The sequence below is a fragment of the Cucurbita moschata genome, unplaced genomic scaffold (assembly GCF_002738365.1).
Source record: "Cucurbita moschata cultivar Rifu unplaced genomic scaffold, Cmos_1.0 Cmo_Scf00027, whole genome shotgun sequence".
NCBI classification, from domain to species: Eukaryota; Viridiplantae; Streptophyta; class Magnoliopsida; order Cucurbitales; family Cucurbitaceae; genus Cucurbita; species Cucurbita moschata.
In genome coordinates, this window is record NW_019268543.1 from 1616123 (window position 1) to 1632879 (window position 16757).

At 35.4% G+C, this 16757-nt stretch overlaps 3 protein-coding genes across 5 annotated transcripts; 2 read left to right on the forward strand and 1 right to left on the reverse strand.

The window, feature by feature from the left end:
• Positions 1 to 3454: 3454 nt before the first annotated feature.
• Positions 3455 to 6613, reverse strand: LOC111462844 (U-box domain-containing protein 14-like). The gene is made up of 3 exons (XM_023106616.1): positions 5816 to 6613; positions 3960 to 5247; positions 3455 to 3766 (listed from the first exon to the last, which is right to left on the reverse strand). The coding sequence occupies exons 1-2, from the start codon at positions 6412 to 6414 to the stop codon at positions 4317 to 4319; spliced, it is 1530 nt and encodes a 509-aa protein (XP_022962384.1). The 5' UTR covers positions 6415 to 6613; the 3' UTR covers positions 3455 to 3766; positions 3960 to 4316.
• Positions 6614 to 9576: 2963 nt separating this feature from the next.
• LOC111462726 (probable CCR4-associated factor 1 homolog 7) lies at positions 9577 to 11124 on the forward strand. Of its 2 annotated transcripts, none has more exons than XM_023106434.1 (2): positions 9577 to 9799; positions 10004 to 11124. In XM_023106434.1, exon 2 carries the CDS (start codon positions 10091 to 10093, stop codon positions 10913 to 10915), a length of 825 nt encoding a protein of 274 aa, XP_022962202.1. In that variant the 5' UTR covers positions 9577 to 9799; positions 10004 to 10090; the 3' UTR covers positions 10916 to 11124. The 2 variants fall into 2 exon arrangements, with proteins under 2 accessions (XP_022962202.1, XP_022962201.1); XM_023106433.1 differs by having other exon boundaries at positions 9579 to 9799; positions 9934 to 11124.
• Positions 11125 to 13600: 2476 nt separating this feature from the next.
• Positions 13601 to 16483, forward strand: LOC111462886 (probable CCR4-associated factor 1 homolog 7). 2 transcript variants are annotated; one of them, XM_023106688.1, is made up of 4 exons: positions 13601 to 15380; positions 15485 to 15606; positions 15770 to 15967; positions 16252 to 16483. In XM_023106688.1, exon 1 carries the CDS (start codon positions 14025 to 14027, stop codon positions 14847 to 14849), a length of 825 nt encoding a protein of 274 aa, XP_022962456.1. In that variant the 5' UTR covers positions 13601 to 14024; the 3' UTR covers positions 14850 to 15380; positions 15485 to 15606; positions 15770 to 15967; positions 16252 to 16483. The 2 variants fall into 2 exon arrangements, with proteins under 2 accessions (XP_022962456.1, XP_022962455.1); XM_023106687.1 differs by having other exon boundaries at positions 15788 to 15967.
• Positions 16484 to 16757: the final 274 nt, after the last annotated feature.

Here is a 16757-nt window from a genome sequence, read left to right on the forward strand (position 1 = left end):
TAATATTTTCTTTTTCAGATTAAATAGTTTGGACTTTGCCGGGATTTCTGAATTTGGGTTAATCCAGTTTCAAATCCATTTTTATTTTTTTATTTTTTTTAATCAAACTACTGGTAAATATGATTAAAAAAATTGTATTTTTTTTACTAACAGGAATGATTAAATAAGGTGTTAAAATATTATGTAGTTTTTATTAAATAGATTAAAGATTTTTTAGTACAATAAATATGAGATATGATGTAATAATTTGAGGCTTCTGCTAGATATTGTTTGTTTTCACATCCTTAAAAGAAATGTTTTGTTCTCTTCTCTAATAAACATTCTGTGTAGAAATCTCTCTCTAACATACGCGATTTAAAACCGTGAGGTTGATGACGATATGTAATGAGATAAAGCGAACAATATCTGCTAACGGCAACCTCGAACTATTACATATGAAAATTTGAAAAATCAGTCATTTACGTTAAAAAAACTCGGGCGTGGCCAAGTGATCAGGCAACAGTTTTAGTCCCGCTATTCTTCCGTCCCAGAGTATGTATATTATATATAGCATATTCTATAATATATAGAAAAATATTCCATATCATATCCAACTAAAGCTTGCCCTTTTCAAATCGTGCTAAACCTTCTCATCTTCTCTTATTCTTTATCTCTGCTGTGTGAAGCCTGAATATATATATATATATAAATACAAATGGATTGGATTATAAATTTATTTAGGTTTTATTTAGTTCAAATAAATACAAATTTTATTATTATTTTTGTTTTTATTTAATTATGATTTTTCTTTCCTCAACTATATGAAACTTTGATTTTTCGAAGTATATAATAAAATTAACTTTTAAATTTTAATTAAATGTTCAAAATAACTAAATAAATATATTTTAAGTTATTTGGATGAAAAACAAAAATTTAAAGAAATGATACAAACAACTCCTATCATTCTAGGAGGATAGAATAATTTGACGAGGAATAATTATTAAAAAAAAAAAAAAACATTAGAAGCCCAATGGGCTGGCTAAGTTTCTTGCTTTCTTTTTTATTTTAAAAAATTAAACTTTATTTATTTATTTTTCTTTTTAAGTGTCTGTATAATTGAAGGAAGAATATATACAATATTATATTTGAATTAAAATCCAGTCCTTCATTTTTTTTTAATAGATTATCAAAATTGTAATTAAAATGAAGAATTTCAATGAGGCAAGGGCTATTGGATCCAACACGATTATTCATGTTGCATTGTTTGTCAAAACAAAACTCGAGCTAAAGGAGGACAGCTGTGAAACTCGAGACTTTATTCTAAGTCAAGATATGAATTGAATTTTTCAATTTAAATATAGTTTAATAGATAAAGACATCGAATAAGCTAAAGACGATATTGAAGAAGGGAAGGACAGGGAGATAGGAAAAAAAATATATATATATATATTGGTGGGTAAGGCATCAAAATCAGAGTAAAAGGTTATTCATAGTTGAGAGAAGATGCCAAAGATGATGAGAAATGTAAGAGGAAAAGCAATGCATTTGCAGGTGTGGCTCAAAAGGGTGGCTTTGTTTAATTTCATCTTCAATCATACATATCCCCATCTCCGACAATGTCAGCTGTGCTCTACCACTGTACACCCACATTCCATCTTCCTTTGTCTGCATGCCCTCCATTAATCTTGGAGCCTCACCCACACCCTTACAATTTGCCCTTCATGCATGCAATTTTTTTTTGGTTAGATGAGCACGACTCTTGAATATGATAGCTCTTATAACTTTGGTTTGGGTTGGTCCACGAATAATCTGTCATAGCTTTGTCTTGGGCTTTCCAAAACACCTCATACCTATGGAGAGAGTATTATTTGATTGTAAACCAATGAACATTTCGGGACTTTCATCGTGAACACTTTTAAAACTACTTTGAGTGAATACTTTGTAGGACTTTCATCATCCCACATTTTTTACCCTACTTTGAGTGAATATTTCAAACGACGTGGCAATGACCATAAACACCCAGGCACCTAAATTTTACCATAAGTTATTACCATAAAGTAAACTAAAAGATCTATAATAATAATAATGCTATATAAAATAAACTAAAATGTCAGAAATTCAAATATTTACCATCTTGGAAGAAAAAAAAATCACAAAAAATCACCGACCCTTAACGAAGACAAAAGTATTGAATCCTCCCATTATGACTAGTTGATATCGATTTTATTTTGTTTTATTTTAGAGTTTATAGCAATTGAACATTAGCTAAGAAAGTGTCGGACAAGTTTTTAGTTAAAAAGAAAGAAAAGGAAAGGAAAAGGTGACGCAAAAAGCATCTTGGGAAAAAGAAAAAGTTGCCTAAAAATGCTAAACATTAGCTGAGAATTGAAATGGCAAATGGCAGCCAAGTCGTGAGCACATGGACATTTTAGTTCACAAATCATGTCACCACGACTATGGGTACCCAAATTATTCTAATATTCAAATATTATTAAAACCCCACCATACCAATTATATTTTTAAAAAATAAAAAGAAAAGAAAAAACCATTTTTTTTTTAAACCGAGTCAACCACAACATTAAATTTTGAATTTAAAAGAAAAAGTAAATTTACACTTGCTATACTCCAAAAAAAAAAAAAACAAAAAGAACAAGATTTTTTTTAATCACTTTTTAAAGTGATTAAAAAAAAGAATTAGGATGATATGTGAGATATAAAAGTGGGCAATAATACTTGATGGGAAAATAACTAAAAGATTAGTAATGAGTACCTCTTTTTGCTTTTTTTTCTTTAATGGGCAGCACTTACCTATTTCTATCCTCACCTATACTCTAATAGTTTCCGGTGGTCCTCTGCCCTTTCTTTTCCTCTACCTCAATTAAATATGCAACTGTCCTAGAGTTCAAACCTTAAAATCCATTTACTGGATCTCTGGATCTCGGGCAAGGACTTGTATCTATCTTATCAAATAATAATAAGAAGATACGGTAGCTATTACAAATTAGCTTCTAATTAGTGGCAATGAAGTTCTTGGTAATTAAGATGGGGAAGGAAGATCTCACTCATATAGTGTTCTAAAGGACTAGAAAAATCGAAATAGTGAAATTCCTGGGTCATCTCAATGGATTTAGAAACCACATGTTTCTTTGGATCAGAGTCGTCTCTAGTGAAGAAAAATGATGAGCAGAGATTTGTGTCAAGAACTCGTTCTACGGGTTTAGTTGCCTAGCTCTAGTACATTTAGTTTGTATGATTTCCTTTTGGAATCGTATAATAAGTCCATCCACTAGAGGTTTCGATTCAAAAGTTCAAATTATTAATCTTTACTTCCACTAGTGAGAAAAGTCCTTTTGTCTCACATAGATTTTGTTATCGTTACACAGCTAATCTTGTGATGTACGATGGGATTGGAATTTTTCAACGACATTAATAAAAGGAGACCCCACTAGCAGATCAACCCAGCAGAATTTGAACATAGAAAATAGCTAACCATTTCATATCACAGCTGTGAGATGAATTTGTCAAACCACATGGAATTACAGGTCAAGGGTTCACAAACTGTTCACAGTAGAGAAAAATATGATCTAAAGTTGCTACAGGCCAACAGGAGAAAAATATACAATATGGGGCCATCACAAAAGTAAAGAATAAGACAGAACTGCAGCACTAATAGAATAATGAGTTCACTCAATTCTATATTTACAAAACAATACCTCGTGCTCAAGACATCCCTTCCACATTATTTTGCCTCTGCCAACAACAGCTCAGCAAGTTCCCTGCTCCAGATCTGTGCATGGTTAAAAAATGGATGAGACAATACGTTAATTTGAACATAGTTCAATTGGTAAAGACATGCTCGAGATTTGAATCTCACAACCCAACTTGTTGAGTGTAAAAAAGCACGTGAAAGCGACCGACACTCGTTTCAAGAGGCCTGGCCAGCAAAGGAAAAATATGAGACATGCATTACATTACATTACATTTTAAAGGGGCCACCGAGGTAGGGTGGATTGTGATGGTGAGTTGAACATGGCCCACTGAGCAGTGCCCCAAGCTTTGTTACGCTCAGTGAAAACAGCCACTGGAATTTTCAATTTTCAGACAATTCCATGGCCGAGGAAGCTATCGAGGTATTTGGTTCTGGATCTGGTTGTTGTCTGAGGATTGAATTTGGAAACAGAGGTAGGTCCTTTATTTAATTTTTACACTAACCAAAGAACTAAAAGGCTAAACCACTTCTCTAACGAAACTGACTGCTATTTAATAACTTAAAAGAGGAGGCTAACTTCTTCCTGATGATGACACTAGGTACAGATCTAACATGGTAGTCTACTATGCTAAAATGGTAGGCTTTTCGAAGTTGAACTCGCAGTAAGCGACTTAAAATGCTCTGAAGGAGCAAAATCTTGAGGCAGATTGGCCCTCTTCACAATTTTCCTCATGTTGTACTGTAGACTCTGTTGGACTAGTTGCTTCACCGCCTTTTTCTCCACGCTCATGGCCTCTTCAGATTCTTCTGGGTACCTTTTAGAATCTGAATTGCAATTTGAAGAAGATGAAGTCCCAATAATGGGAGCAGACACTGGTGCAACACCCAGATTCCCACCAAAACTTTCAGAAACTTGCTTCCCTTTATCATATCTCAGGCACCCCAAAATCCTGGATGCTCTTTTCTGAGCCAATGCACTACCCAAGAGCGTTAATTCAAGAGAAGCAGATACTAATCCTGCTTCTACCATTGTCTGTCTTTCACCATATAGCTTGTGTGCCATCACCATTAAAACGTAGGACGCCTTTTCTTGACACCCAGGTGAATCTGTCCAGTTTAATACATCAACTAATATTGGGAACGCGTCTGGAACGACGCTTATTGCTCGTCTACCCTCTCGGGTTGATACCACGTTGCTTAAAATTGAAAGGATCCTTTCACTCACTTCCATGTCTCCTAACATGTTAAGAAGAAATGGGATGAAATCCGTTTCTAATATTATTGAGATATTTGATGCGGCAATTGAGAGATTGAAGAGCGCCCTTAGAGCATCCTGCCGAGCCTGATTGCTAATTTTATGGTCGGTGTTTTGTAGGGATTTGACCAAGAAGGGAATCGCACCGGACGATCCAATTACGGGCTTGTTCGAGTCCAGAGCGCTCAAGCCGAGAAAGTTTGCAATTATTGCCTCCGTAACCAATGAGTTTGATGCACTCTCTGATTTAATGAGCTTTAACATTTTGTGGATGACCCCCACTTTCACAATTGCTGCCTTGTTCCTGCAATGATTAGGACAAAACAACGTCAATGGAGTACTAAGAACTTACTTGATACAAAAATTGAGGTTTAACACATTGAAATTTATAACTGGAAGACGAAAGAAATAAGGAAATTGCTACGTTTTTATTATCTTTTTCCCCAGAAGGGTACATGAAAAGCAGCAGCAGGGAGACGAGAAGCTATTTCTCGAAATATGCAGCGCAGTACATGGTCTCTGTTTTGGTTTTTACCAGAAGAAAGGAGTTGGATCAATTATCAAAGAGACTGCTACTCTGACTTGCCATTTTGAACGGAAGCGAAAAGCGGAAGAAGTCCCCTCAAGAAATCATAATTCAGAAAAGACAGTGACAGAAATAGGAGAAAAGCAGAGATGGTAATGGAAAATGTGGGGGAAATTAAGAAATATATGGATCGAGTAAATCAACTAAAACATGCATGCAGGAAACAATATGCAATAGGTTGAAATCGAGGGGAATTTTCAAGGAGAGTTAGAAACTGAGAACAGAGAAAATGAAAATCGACTGGCAAGTATGAAGAGTGAAGAAATGGAATCCTAAAGAATCTTACGCATTGTTGCCAATTCCAAGGTTTAGCAGTGCGTAAAGCGCAGCGATCTGAGATTGTTCATCTTCCAAATCAACCATCGCAACGAGAGGAGGAATGGCTCCAAGAAGAGCAAGCGTCCCTCGTATTACCAAATCCTCCTTCGCCATAAGCCTCACTTTGCTAGCCGCCGACTTTCGCCTCACCAAATCCTCCGCCTGCAAATCCTCCACCGTGCGTTTCAACTCCTCCAACTCCTCCTCCTTCCTTCTAGTCTCCTCCTCATTCTCCGTCTCCATCGACTCCGCCAAATTCAAAAGATCCACAAGCTTCTCGGATCTTCCATTAGCCAGTTTCAGATTCCTCGGCTGCTCCGCCTCCTTCAAATCCCTAGTCTCCGAAGCCGATCTGTTCCCCGTGCTCTGCTCATCATCCATCATCTCATCGTTGTACCGATGGCCGTACCGAGAACTCCCACCGCAACTAACAGCGTCATAGATTCTCCGACGGAATGCAGCTCCAGAAAACGCAGTACAAAACCGGAAGTGTCGAGTACCTGCATTGGCGCCGGCGATACCATCGATTACCAATGATCCAAGGCTGTTGGACTGACACTTGGCCATTACCCTATAACCAATCTTACAGCGCACTACATTGCAAAGCAAAAAAACATAAGAAGAACCCGAAAACGGTGGCGGTGGCGGTGGCGGAATAATCCAAAACAGTGGTTTTCAGTTTCAGAAAGGATCGTCTTGTTCTTCTTCTTCTTCGTCCTTGGAAATCCCGCACTCCCTCAACTGTAACAGAGAGCCCAATGATTTTCCTCTTCTTTTTGGTTCCTTTTTATAAGACAGAGAGAAAGAGAGAGAGAGAGAGAGTTTATTTATTTATTTTTTCAATTTTTAAATACTAATAATAATATTATTAATACTTTTAATGTGTTAGTGACTTAGTGGTGTGTGTGGTTTGTTGGTAGGCCTCCGAAATAAAACGCATTAAAATAAAAAAAAATCATAATCTAATTAATTTCGCAACGTGTTTTCTGTTCCTTTTCGTTTACCCCTAGAAAAAATATTATTCTACAATTTAATCATATTTTTAATTCAAAATAAATACAGTGTTTATTATTTTTTTTATTTTTTTACTAAATATATGCTCAATGAAATAATATTAAATAAATTTGCTCGAACTTATAACCAAAATAAATACATTAAATCGAAGAAAACTCCAAATATTTATCCATTTCTCATAAAAAAGTATACAATTTATTTTTTCAAAAAATAAAATATAAATATAAATATGTTTCTTTTCAACTAATTTTGTTTTATTTGTCGCGCGTTTCAAAAAAAAATTAAAATAACAACTAATTATAGTTTTCGCATTTATTTAAGACATTCTTAGATTATTAATAATTTAAAAAAGAAAAAAAGACAATTTTAATAAATTTATAAATTTAATTTTCATTACAAAGGTGACGTGGGCATGTTTTAATAGGGATGGAGGAAATGGGGGAGGGGTGGGTTTGAATAGTGTGCGGTCATTTGCACCGTCCTTACCGTCCACCTCAATCATCTGCGTGAAAACCACCCAATCGGAGTGGGTCCCTCAAGGACCATTGGCTGTCAAAAGTATTTCCTCTTTTTCTTTTTTTTTTATTTATTTTTATCTTTTTCAGGCACTTTATTTTCTGGCGTTGGGTTCTACGAGACATTCAAACGTGGATGGGGCACCCAAGAACCAAGCTCTGACACTCGAAAAACATATATTTATATTTATATATATATATATATATATATATTATAATGAGTTAATTTATAATCATATTTAATATTTCTATAATTAGTTTCTTTTTTTAGAAAAATATACATGGATTTTTTTTAAAATATAATTAACTCCCTCTAAATTTATAATATATATATATAAATTCTTTAATTTTAAATTTAAAGATATTATCCAAACTTTTAAATTATAAAATTTAAAATATTCTTACCGTATAACATATTGTTATTGTTTATGTGATTATTTAAACGGTGTTACTGACAGATAAATATTGAAAAAACAAAATTATTAAAATTTTAAATTAAAGAATATTATATCTTAAATCTATAAAACTTTAATTTTAACGCTCCAAATTTGTCTTAAACAACATTCAAAGCTTTTATTATTAAATTCATAGATATCTAGCAGCATATGCCAACCAATTATGCACGCATATGAACAAAGTTAAGACCCACAATATAGTTGCAAGTTCATCTACGTTGTCGCCTTACTCATCTCAACCTTGTGTCCACAATTTTATGTTTTATTTTTTTTATGTGCTTACATTTCATAGCTTTGATTTGAGCTTCCAGCTATCATATTAGACGAACATGACTCTCCACAATAGTATGATATTGTCCACTTTGAGCATAAATTCCCGTGACTTTGATTTGGGCTTCCACAAAATGCATCATTCATAATATTTTTTTTATTATAAATTAATGGATTGATTTGAATAAAAAATTAAATTATATTAGTTCATAATTTAAAAAATATAATTGAAGCAAATAATAATAATAGTGGAATAAATTAAATTAAATCATAAATGTGTACGTGATCTATTTTCAATAATATTTTTATTAATTTACATGCTTCATTGTCTTATTACCCCTTAATTACAAACTTAACGCAGGTTAGCGTTCTAATCAACAAAAATTATTTCCTAAAACCCTATATTTTTTTTTAATAAAAAACAAATAGAAAATTATAAAAAAGAGAATGAATAATTAAAATTCCATTGCCTGAGTTCACAGCTGGCAATGATTAGAATGCTTTTGGCAAAATGACCTGTCACCCAATTGCAAAGCCTATTTTTCTTTAACCGTTTCTACCGGTTGCTTTCCTAATGTAGCCCTTGATTTTCTTCACAATAGCTATTATTATTATTGTTAATAATAATAATAATAAAGATAGAAAAGAAAATAATTCGGTTTGGGCCAACTTTTGGCGGGCCGATTCCTATTGGGCCGTTTTGTTTCGAGAAGTGGCCCAATAAAATACGATACAAAAATTTAAAAATAATTACTAAACAAGTTCGATTTATTGATTCTTAAAAACTAAAAGCCTAAAATTAAGACGTTTGTGAAAGATAAATGAAAAAAATAAAATATGCGATTTTTAATATAATTTATTATTTTGTATGTAAAGAAAAATAATAAAACAATTGTTTTTTATTCTCTATATTTGTGTATATTTATAGGTTATTATTGTTATTATTTAATATGTGATAATAAAGTCGTGAGTTGGATAGTTTGGAGTATGTTCATTGTTCACCAATTGATTTCTACGTAGAATGACACGTGGCAAGTTGACCCACCAAATTAATTTCGTATTTATTTGAAATCAAAGATTATAGTAATTTTTAAATATGTATGGATTGGTATATGACGTGTCATCTTTTAGGCAAGGAAAAAAGTCACATGCTTTGCACTGTAAACTGACTTAAATAATACACTATTAGAATATCAGTTTTTATATATTATTTTTTTTTAAAATTATATAATTTTTAGAAATTTAAATTATTTAAAAAAAAAGAACAAATTAAGAAGCCAGGAGGGATAAGCTGAAATGGGAAAAAAAAAAATAATAATAAAAAGTAGAAATGGGAAGATATTATATAGCGAATAAAGTTTAAAATTAAAAAGAAAAAGGAAAAGGAGGGGGGAATATTGAAGGGGGGAAGTGAGAACGGCGTCGTTTAATCGATGGATATGAAACGACGTCGGATAGAGGGGTTTGGTGAGTGTAAACCTGAATTTTTCCAGGTAATGTTTTAGGGGGAGGATGGGTCTTAGCCGAACTGTGTGAAACCCTGTGTCTGTGTGCTGCTGCTGCGGCTGCGCTGCTCATCCTCTCCTTCGCCTTGGTTAACCTAGACGACGCTGCTCTTCCATTTCTACCAAACCTCTAAATCTACAACTTTCTTCTTCTAGATCTGCGATTTTCAGCCATCAATTTCACAATTTCAAGGTCAGATCTGCCCACCCACTTCCCTTTTCTTTGCTTAAATCACTTCTTTTTCTAGGGTTCTATCAACACTCCATTCCTTCTCTTCTCTCCGCTTTTCCTCTACTTAATCCCTTCTTTTCCCCTCTACTTTTCAGATCTATTGGCTTTTCTTTGCCGTTCTTACTCTGGCGCTGGTTTTCCGACGCCCCATCTGTTTCTTCTCAGATCCCGAGCCCTGTTCGTCGTCTATTTTTTGTTCTCTCACTTAGGGTTTTGTCGTTTTGTCGCTCTTATCGAGTTCACCTTGGAGGGATGTCGATTTTACCGAAAGGCGATTCCATTCAAATCCGTGAGGTTTGGAACGATAATTTGGAGGAGGAGTTTGCGCTAATCCGTGAGATTGTTGATAAATTTAACTACATAGCCATGGATACTGAGTTTCCTGGAGTGGTGCTTCGCCCGTTGGGTGCCTTCAAGAATATCAATGATTACAACTACCAGACTCTTAAGGATAATGTTGACATGTTGAAGTTGATTCAATTGGGTCTTACGTTCTCTGACGAGAATGGAAATCTCCCGACTTGTGGAACCGATAGCTTTTGTATTTGGCAGTTCAATTTCCGCGAGTTCAATATTGTTAGTGATATTTTTGCTAGTGATTCAATTGAGCTTCTGCGCCAGTGTGGTATTGATTTTCAGAAGAACAATGAAGAGGGTATCGATGTCAATCGTTTTGGTGAGCTTCTAATGTCTTCTGGGGTTGTGTTAAACGCAGATGTGAACTGGGTTACGTTCCACAGTGGGTATGATTTCGGTTACTTGCTGAAATTGCTCACTTGCCGAGGCTTACCAGAAAAGCAGGACGGATTCTTTGACCTGATCAATGTCTATTTCCCAGTGGTTTATGATATCAAGCATTTGATGAAGTTCTGCAACAGTCTTCATGGTGGGCTGAACAAGCTTGCGGAGTTATTAGAAGTGGAGAGGATTGGAGTTTGTCATCAAGCAGGATCAGATAGTCTGCTTACTGCCTCTACTTTTAGGAAGTTAAGGAATACCTTTTTCAATGGATCTATACAGAAATACGCAGGTGTTTTGTATGGTCTCGGTGTTGAAAATGGACAGCGTACTAATTGAAATTGAAGAGAATTACCAAGTATTTGTAGAAGTGTGAGACTTTTAGTTACTTCTGTACAATTTGGCTAAAGCATTGATGATGATTGTAACTGTTTTCCGCTTTCCTTCCCTGTAATAGAAACCTCCGACTGTTTTTCACAGCTTGTGGTTTCTTGTAAATTATGGCAGTTAGTGTTTCAATAAGAATCTTAATGACGTTTCTTTGAATGGGTTTTCACTTGTTTTGTGAGCATACGTTCTTACATAGTCCTTTGGGTTATTAATTATGCAAGGCTCCAAAGCTACTTGGATTGATACACATTGTTGCCAATTGATCATATTTCTGGCTCCAATGCTACTTGGATTGGTACACATTGTTGCCAATCGATCATATTTCTTTAACAACCAACTCGGTGATGGGAATTTTCAAGTCTATCAACTGTTTTCTCCTACTCTGATGATGTGACTGATTAGCTTTGTCTCCGTTGATGCCATTAGGATAGATATTGATTAGCTTTGTCTCCATGGATTAGATTGGAATCTGCTAGGAACTAACCGCCTGTCTCGCCCGTTAAGTTAGATCAGTTTTCTGTCATATTGGACACTTTTTTGGTTTCAGTAGTTGTTTGTATCTGATGATTCTTCAAGGCTCTCTCTATTCTTTGATTGTTATCTGTTTGATTGTCTTGATGTTAATGGCTTATTTTCTTCCACTTCCTATTGAACATTTGCAGACTCTGTTAATACGTATGTTTTGAGGTATCTTTGTAGCTAATGTTTCATTTGCTGGTATGATTATAGAGTTAAACTGTTCTTTATATGATACTGTCTTAGCACACGATATAGCATTGGTTACATTATCTTTTCTGATTTTAATCATGCACGAAACTCAGACGTATCTCTGGCTTGGAAATTCAGAATCGAACGAACGAGCCATGGAGATAGATCGATTCCTCTGCACATCAGGTGAGCATTGTATATAAGCTTTAGTTTGAAATTCTCACTTTGTAGCCATGTCTGATGAGATTCAATGCATTTCCCAACAATTTTAAGAGAGATGCATCCTATTACGGTTGCATATTAGTTTCAGCTGTCAAATCTCAAATCATATTTTTCAGCTTGACTTCTAACCAATTGCTCATTTGATCTGGTGGGGCAGTGGAATCATGATAGTTTTAGTGAAATTTCTGCCACAGTGATCTTAAAACTCTGAGATCTGAGAGAATTTACACATCTAAAACTGTTCATATTTGTACTGTCTTGTTTTGGTATTGCAGACATGGCCTTGAGCCTAAGCAAGTTTGAAACCAAGGAAACTGAACCAACCTCGGGTATACACAAAACCTTTTGACCATTTTTTAATCTCATGTTACCTCTACAATTCACTGCACTCTGCTGTTCATAAGGATTTGGATTTGATATGAAGCACATCTTCTTTGTTATTATTGTTGGATCCAGATTTTGTGGTGATATTAGTATATGACATTGGGTGGCTTCAGATTCTGTAGAGATAATTGTACCTAATCTTTTTGTTTGAGAGAAAGAGAGGCACAGAAATGGGTTGCACATGCATATGCCTACTAATCATATGGGCACAGAATATCTTTAAGAAACCCTTTGAGATTAGCCTACCTCTTACTTTATTCCCATCCTAGTCGAATTCAGCAAATTATGTTCACTTATGTCTAAGAATCTTCACTTCAATCGACATCCCGTGCAGCTCAATTATACGTTCCCAAATCCTTTTAGATTTTTTGTAACAGCCCAAACCCGCCACCGTTAACATATATTGTTCTTTTTGAGTTTTAAAACGCGTTTGCTAGGAGAGGCTTTCACACCCTTGTAAGGAATGCTTCGTTCACCTCTCTAACCGATGTGAGATCTCACAATCTACACCCGTTGGGAGCCTAGCGTCCTAGGGAGAGGTTTCCCTTATGCTCATTACATTGTCTTCTTTGGGCTTTCCTTTAAGGTTTGCCTCTACTAGGGAGAAGTTTCCATACTCTTGTAAGGAATGCTTCGATTCCTTCTCCAACCGATACGAGATTTTTCTCACTTTTCTTTTTCAAAAGAGGATAATATGGCGGAGATTTAAATCACTTGAGTATTAGATTTGGTTGGATTTTAATTGATAGGATTCAAGTTTAGACTCTTAATTTTTTTTATTTTTAAAAAATAAAAAATAAAAATATTACTGTTAGTTTTTATATTTTGTTATCCACCTCCTGCTTTTAAAAATTTAACCCTAGATTTAAAAAGTTTATTTATTTATTTTTTAAATAGTTTAAAAAAATTTATTTTTATTTTTAAAATTTAATTAAGAATTTAAATGACTAAATTTAAATATATTTGGTTAGTTATTTAATTTAAAGGCTAATCATTGATTAGAAGTGATTATGTCTAAATCGTGGGCCCCAAATTGAGTAATTAAAGACGTGGGACGCATATAGGCTCCATTTCAGGATTTCTTTTTTAATTTCTTTCTTTTTAAAAAAAATTGATTAAAGTTTTTCAGTAAACAATAATATGGTATTTTCCAAACGGGTTTTGGTGGACTTGGGCCTGTCATGAAGCCCACGGTTAAATTTGTGAAAGCCCAAATATCAAAGCCCAATTGTATTAATGGGCTTGTTTAGCAGCTAAATTTTAATGTAAAAATACGCACATATTTATTGGGTTTGAGAAACTTATTAAATAATAACAATAAGACGCAACAAAAACAATCAAATTTCTAGGAATTATTTCTTACAAACTTCAAGATTCGTCATCTTGGACTAAGCTCACAAAATCACTACACTTCTCTGCTTCAAGATCGCTCTGTTTCAGCCATTAATCTTTGCTTTTCAAGGTCGGATTATCCGATTTCGCCACTCTGAGGAGTTTTCCCCTTTTGCTCAATCGCTTCTTTATCTACGGTTCGATCCTCACTCTGTTTTTCTGGTTCTTGCTTCACTCTGGGGTTTTTGTCTCCGAGATCTTCAAGATCTTGGAAGATTTCATAAGTGCCTTCTTCTTTAATTGAACGGCCGTACATCAGGTTTTTAGGGCTGAAGGTGTTTTTCCCCGGATTTTTGGCGGTAGGGTTTTTCCGTTTTTCCCATTTTTGTTGGGTCAGTTAGAGAATCAAGGTATGTCGACGTTTCCGAAAGCTGAGTCGATTTATATCCGTGAGGTGTGGAACCATAACTTGGAGGCAGAGTTTGCTTTAATACGTGAAGTCGTCGACCAATTCAACTACATAGCGATGGATACCGAATTCCCCGGCGTGGTTCTGCGCCCTGTGGGTACTTTTAAGAATATCAACGAGTTTAACTACCGAACCCTCAAAGACAATGTCGACATTTTGAATTTGATTCAGTTGGGTCTTACCTTTTCCGAAGAGAATGGGAATCTTCCAACATGTGGTACCGATAAGTATTGCATTTGGCAATTCAATTTCCGCGAGTTCAACATTACTGAAGATATTTATGCAACTGATTCGATTCAGCTTTTGCGCGACTCTGGTATTGATTTCAAGAAGAACAAAGAAGAAGGTATTGATGTCAGACGCTTCAGTGAGCTTCTCATGTCATCCGGGATTGTCTTAAACGATAGTGTTTACTGGGTGACGTTCCACAGCGGGTATGATTTTGGGTACTTGCTGAAACTGTTGACTTGCCAAATCTTACCAGACACCCAGGAGGAGTTTTTTTATTTGATCCGTACGTATTTCCCAATGGTTTATGATGTCAAGCATTTGTTGAAGTTTTGCAACAGTATCTATGGTGGGCTCAGCAAGGTTGCAGAAACATTAGAAATTGAGAGGGTTGGAGTTTGCCATCAAGCAGGATCAGATAGCCTCCTTACTGCCTGTACTTTCAGGAAGTTAAGGGATACATTTTTCAGTGGATCTACACAGAAATATGCCGGTGTTTTATATGGTCTCGGTGTCGAAAATGAACCGACTACTGATTGAAGACACTTACCAAGTATTAGCATTGATGGGTGTCTCTGTATGATGTTGTAAATTAGTGCAGATAGCAGCTAGTGTTTCAATAGAACCTTAATGGCACTCTTTAAGTTAGTGATCTTGTTTGGTTAGATGCTATGCTATATGTGCCTTACAATTCATTGAAACTGTTATACGTGAAAGATAGATGGATAAATACATAGTAGTGGCAATAGAGAACATATTTCCTCAAAAACTGTGAGCTCTGTGATTTGATTTTCTTTGCCTGGCTTGTTGATGTGATCCTTTATCCTCGTACGTGTCGATGCAGTTTTATCTTTACCGAACACTGACAATTGTTGATAGAACCATTAGCCCTTCTCACTTTTATGAACAGAGTTCTTGTTTAAACCTTATTACTGAGCAATTCTGGTAGAGAGCTTATTTGTTTCCTTCTCTAACTGCATGTATCTGAGTCTTCCAAGTTTTTTTGGAGAAATAGATCCCATGTGACATTCCAAGATACTGTCCATACATGTATTTGAACGGAGTTTAGAGGTAACCAGTTCTTTATCTTTTTTCTTTGTATTTGTGCACTAAACTGAGATATCCTTGGCTTATACAATGAGTTTCAAGTCTTTTCCTTGTTTGTTTTTCTTCAGGTATCTTAAGTTTTTGTTATTCTCTTATTTCGGCCATGCTTGATTCGTACTTATTATGAACTCGATGCGGTTGGCTCAAGTTATCAATCCAAAACTTGCTTATCCCACCCCTTTCTCGTCTGGTTAGCATTCTTTAAGCTTTATCTTGAAGTTCACTTGGTATCAATATTTGATAAGATTCAATGCCTTTGCTACAACTCGATGTCCATTGTTAGATGGAAATGAGACTATGAAAGTAAAAATTATTTCAAATTAAGACGTTGTGGTCTATCTAACCCTTTTCAGTCCTTGAATGGCTTTCAGTAAACAGCCTGAGACCTAAGCAAGTTGAAACGAAGAGTGGGACTGTGAAACGGAGGAATCCTTTTGAAAGCTCGTTCGTTTTCATGTGAGGGGAATCGACATAGTTTCAAGTGTCAAGAAAGCCAAATACTTGGCGTTTCCGGTCACCGTCTTGAATTGAGGAAGCTTCGGATTCTTCTGGTCAGTATTTCGAGTTACCCTTTCCTAGATTTATTGACAAGAGTTGAGAAATTCTTTCCATACCATAACTTGAGATGAGAGTCAGGGAGGCAGTGGGGGTGTAGTTTAGAGAGTAGGAGCCATAGTTCCAGTAGAATAGGAATTAGAACCATGTAGGCTGAGGGACAATTGTGGGTTGCTGCATTTTTGAGCTGAGGGACTTGACTGGTGTGACACTGTTGAGTCTACTTCGAGCCCGAACCTTATGTTGAATGTTTGACAGACTACGACTCTATAATGCACAGGCACCTCTGTAGGTGCTGCGAGTCGATTCTTGTAATGGTGGCGAGGCACGAGCAAGCTGCTACTCCGGGAATTACCAGGCAAATCTTCAAACACATGTTAAGGAAACATGTAAATAAAAGTACCAAACTCTCTGCCCATGTATGCTTTTCACCTTGCCAAACACATTCTTAGTTATAGCGTTCAGATTTAGCTGATAATGAATGAACGAAACTGTTCTTAACTTTTGCCATCTGTTAGAATGCTCCTGTTAAGTCCTCATAATATCCCAACTTTTGTTTAAAAAAAAAAGAGATCGAGCAGAGATGTCCATTTTTATTTGCGGGGACTTGCTCGGAATGGAGAAGAAATTCTTAGTTTAGACGGGAAATGGGAAGAGTGAGAGCATTTTTTCCTGTTAGTTCGGAGACAGGATTATATTCTCCATCCTCATTTCTGTCCAATTCCCCGTCCCACCCCGAACCCTTTTTTGTTTATTCTGAGTAATTTTTAATGTGGGAGATGTTTC